Genomic DNA, 4,005 nt, shown 5'->3' on the forward strand with positions numbered 1-4,005 from the left:
GCCTGTCGTCCCAGCTACTTGGGAGGCACAGGCAGGAGACTCACTTAAGCCCAGGAGTTGGAGGTTGCTGTGAGCTGTGATGCCACGGCACTCTACCCAGAGGGACAGCTTGAGGCTCTGTGTCCAAAAAAAAAAAAAAAAATTCCAAAAAAGATTTACAGGTGGTGGGTGACACCTGTGGCTCAAGGAGTAGGGCACCGGCCCCATATACCAGAGGTGGCAGGTTCAAACCCAGGCCCGGCCAAAAAGTGTAACTAACTAACTAAATAAATAAAACGTTAAAAAGAACAAAGATTTCCAGGTGGTAAGAAGTAGCTACTCAGGAAGCTGAAGCAAGAGAATTGCCTAAGACCAGGAGGTGGAGGTTGCTGTGAGCTGTGTGACACCATGGCACTCACCGAGGGCAATAAAGTGAGACTCTGTCTCTTAAAAAAAAAAGAAAAGGTAGGCAGCGCCTGTGGCTCAGTGGGTTAGGTGCCAGCCCCATATACCAAGGGTGGCAGGTTCAAACCTGGCCCCAGCCAAAGTGCAACAAAAAAATAGCTAGGCGCCTATAGTCCCAGCTACTCAGGAGGCTAAGGCAAGAGAATTGCCTAAGCCCAGGAGATGGAGGTTGCTGTGAGCTGTGACACCGCTCTACCAAGGGCAATGAAGTGAGACTCTATCTCTAAAAAAAAAAAAAAGTTGTTTTTTCTTATGGCCATCTGATGCTGGGCTGACATAAAGTTAACGCTTTTCTTTAATTCCTAGGGAACAGCATAGACCAGCTCCACCCTACAGAACCCAGAACAGCAGGTGCACGTGGGATATCTCAGAGCAAAACACCTCAGGACCTCTCCCTGACCGGGGCAAAGGACATGAGGCATGGGACCATGAAGGCCCCTTAGGGTGAAGGGAGGGCCTGCACCTGCTCAGCGCTGGGCAGCTGAGACCCTGAAGTAGCCTGAGACGACATTACCTCTGGGACATCCCCAGCTGATGACAAGTCCTCATAGAGTCCCATGTTTTCTACAGAAACCTTCAGAGACAAAACAGAACAAGAATGTGAGGACAAGGACAGTGCTATCCACCAGGACAGGTCCAGGGAGCAGACACAGACAAAACCAGACTTGCCTTGAGATCAGCCAGGCGTGTCTTGGCCAGTGAGACATAGTCAGTAAGGAGAGAGCGATACTTGTCTGGAACCAATGGGGGGTGGAGAATGTGTACCTGGGGACAGACAGCATCAGTTCAGAGACCATCTAGGGCTTTTCAGTGAGGCAGCTGCTCATGTCCAAGATGGACAGTGATGCTGAGCAGAGGACACACAGTCCTTCCCTTGGCTCTCAAGTGAGCCCAGTGAACAAGCAGCAAAATGAAACCCACCACAGCAGAAGGCTGCTCCCTAGGCGGATCTTATGATGTCCCAATGCAGATGTCCCCTCAGTGTGTGGGAAGGCAATGGGTGAGGAATCTAGCACCCTGAGTCATACCAGGATACCTGCAGCCCCTGCCCCTAGCCACCACAGCACAGTGGAGCCAGCACTGACTCCAAGTTGGATGTTAGAGGCAACGAGCAGAAAGAGGGCACCCCCTAGAGGACCCCGAACACTCCTGACACATGTGTCTGAGTTCACAAGGAAGTCACAGAAGGTTTGCGGTGGGAACAGCCCATGAGTGTGGGAGCCAGCTGCATGCATGCAGCAGTCAGGATCAGCAAAGGCTATGCGGAGACCCCAGACACCATAATCATCTTCCTACACTTTCCCCTCACACATGGACAAGAGGATGCCTGCCAGACCCTGTGGTCCTCCTCTGACCACCTCCAGGGTCCGGGGTGGGAGGCTCAAGACAGAAAGACAGGCCCAACCCCAGCTCAGTGGAGCCCGATCTGCAGCCCTCGGCCACACACAGACTGCGTGAGGTCTGCTTTGCTTGTTTGTGGTGTCAGACATCACGGATCTTTTCTTCTGCTCACTAGCTTTTGTTAGTGTTTGTGTATTTACTGTGTGGCTTAGGACAACTTGTATTCTTACAATGTGCAGAACAAGACTGGACATCCCTGCTTTAGCTAGAGTCATCTTTTTGTTTTGAAGAGCTAAGTACAGCCGCAATACAAGAATACAAAGGATCGTGGAGAGGGGTGAAAAGCTCCAGCCCCACCTGGTGACAGGTACACCCACCCCTCAGTGGACACATTCCCTGAATGCAATGCAAATTCCTTAATCAAAAAAGAAAGAGAAGCTTGGCGCTTGTGGCTCAGGTGGCTAAGGTGCCAGCCACATACACCTAAGGTGGCGGGTTTGAATCTGACCCGGACCTGCCAAAACAACGATGACAGCTGAAACCAAAAAATAGCCGGGTGTTGTGGTCCCAGCTACTTGAGAGGCTGAGGCAGGAGTCTCACTTGAGCCCAGGAGTTGGAGGCTGCTGTGAGCTGTGATGCCACAGCACCCTATCCAGGGGGATAGCTTAAGGCTCTGTCTCAAAAAAAAAAAAGGAGAGCAACTACTCGGGAGGCTGAGGCAAGAGAATCACCTAAGCCCAGGAGCTGGAGGTTGCTGTGAGCTGTGACCATAGCACTCTACCGAGGGCAACGAAATGAGACTATCTCTAAAAAAAAGGAGAGAACCAGGCTCCAGGTCCTCCACCCCTCATAAGGAATGCTGGCTTACTTTATTAAAAAAAAAAAAAATAAAGCATTGTTACTTATTTATTATTATTTTTCTTTTGTAGAGATAGAGTCTTTATTGCCTTCGGTGGAGTCCATGGCATCACACAGCTCACAGCAACCTCCAACTCCTGGGCTTAGGCGATTCTCTTGCCTCAGCCTCCTGAGTAGCTGGGACTACAGGCGCCCACCACAACACCTGGCTATTTTTTTGCTTCAGTTTGGCTAGGGCTGGGTTTGAACCCAACACCCTTGGTATATGGGGCCAGTGCCCTGCCCACTGAGCCATAGGCACCATCCAGCATTTTTATTTTTTATTTTATTATTATTTTTTGAGATAGAGTCTCACTATGTTGCCCCCGGTAGAATGCTGTGGCATCACAACTCACAGCCACCTCAAACTCTTGGGCTCAAGCAATTCTTTCTCTCTTTTTTTTTTTGCAGTTTTTGGCCGGGGCTGAGTTTGAATCCGCCACCTCTGGTGTATGAGGCTGGCGCCCTAATCCTTTTAGCTACAGGTGCCGCCCTCAAGCAGTTCTCTTGCCTCAGCCTCCCTTGTAGCTGGGACTATGGGTACCCACCACAGTGCCCAGATTTTTTTTTGTTAGTTTGTTTAGCGGGCTCAGGATGGGTTTGAACCCACCACCCCTGGTGCATGTGCCTGGCACCCTAACTGCTGAGCTACGGGCACTGGGCCAATAAAACATTTTTAAATCATGAAATTAACAGAGTCTCATGATAAAAACCTCTAACTGGGCTGGGTGGAATGGCACTTACAGTCCCAGCTACTCGGGAGGCTGAGGGAGGAGGATTGCCTGAGCCCAAGAGGTTGACGCTGTTGTGAACTGTGATGATACCATGGCATGCGACCCAGGGTGACAACGAGACTCTATCTCAAAAACATAAAAAAATAAAAAACACATCTCAAGCTGTACACTACTAAAAGTCCCACTTCTTTTCTTCCAGTTCCAGAAGGACAGTTTTGGGGAAAATCTTTCCAGACTTTTCTCCTCATACATAAAAAATGTTGGGTGGCGCCCACAGCTCAGTAGGTAGGGTGCCAGTCATACACACTGAGGCTGGCGGGTTTGAACCCGGCCCAGGCCAGCAAAAAAAAAAAAAAAATGAAAACTAGGCTCAGCGCCTGTGGCTCAAGTGGCTAAGGCACCAGCTACATATCCCTGAACTGGCGGGTTTGAATCCAGCTTGGGCCCTCCAAACAACAATGATGGCTGAAACCAAAAAATAGCCGGGTGTTTTGTGGCAGGCGCCTGTAGTCCCAGCTACTTGGGAGGCAGAGGCAGGAGAATCACTTGAACCCAGGAGTTGAGGTTGCTGTGAGCTGTGATGCCACA

At 50.2% G+C, this 4,005-nt stretch overlaps 1 protein-coding gene across 1 annotated transcript in view; it reads right to left on the reverse strand.

The window, feature by feature from the left end:
• Positions 1-4,005, reverse strand: part of FANCA (Fanconi anemia complementation group A) — a 75,617-nt gene that overhangs the window by 37,874 nt on the left and 33,738 nt on the right. The window contains exons 16-17 of the mRNA XM_023507506.1: positions 1,114-1,209; positions 959-1,018 (exon numbers count right to left, since the gene is read on the reverse strand). Of these exons, the coding sequence (XP_023363274.1) occupies positions 959-1,018; positions 1,114-1,209 (156 nt within the window). The remainder of the gene's footprint in view (positions 1-958; positions 1,019-1,113; positions 1,210-4,005) is intronic.

The sequence above is a fragment of the Otolemur garnettii genome, unplaced genomic scaffold (genome assembly GCF_000181295.1).
Source record: "Otolemur garnettii isolate 467f Iridium unplaced genomic scaffold, OtoGar3 scaffold00185, whole genome shotgun sequence".
NCBI classification, from domain to species: domain Eukaryota; kingdom Metazoa; phylum Chordata; class Mammalia; order Primates; family Galagidae; genus Otolemur; species Otolemur garnettii.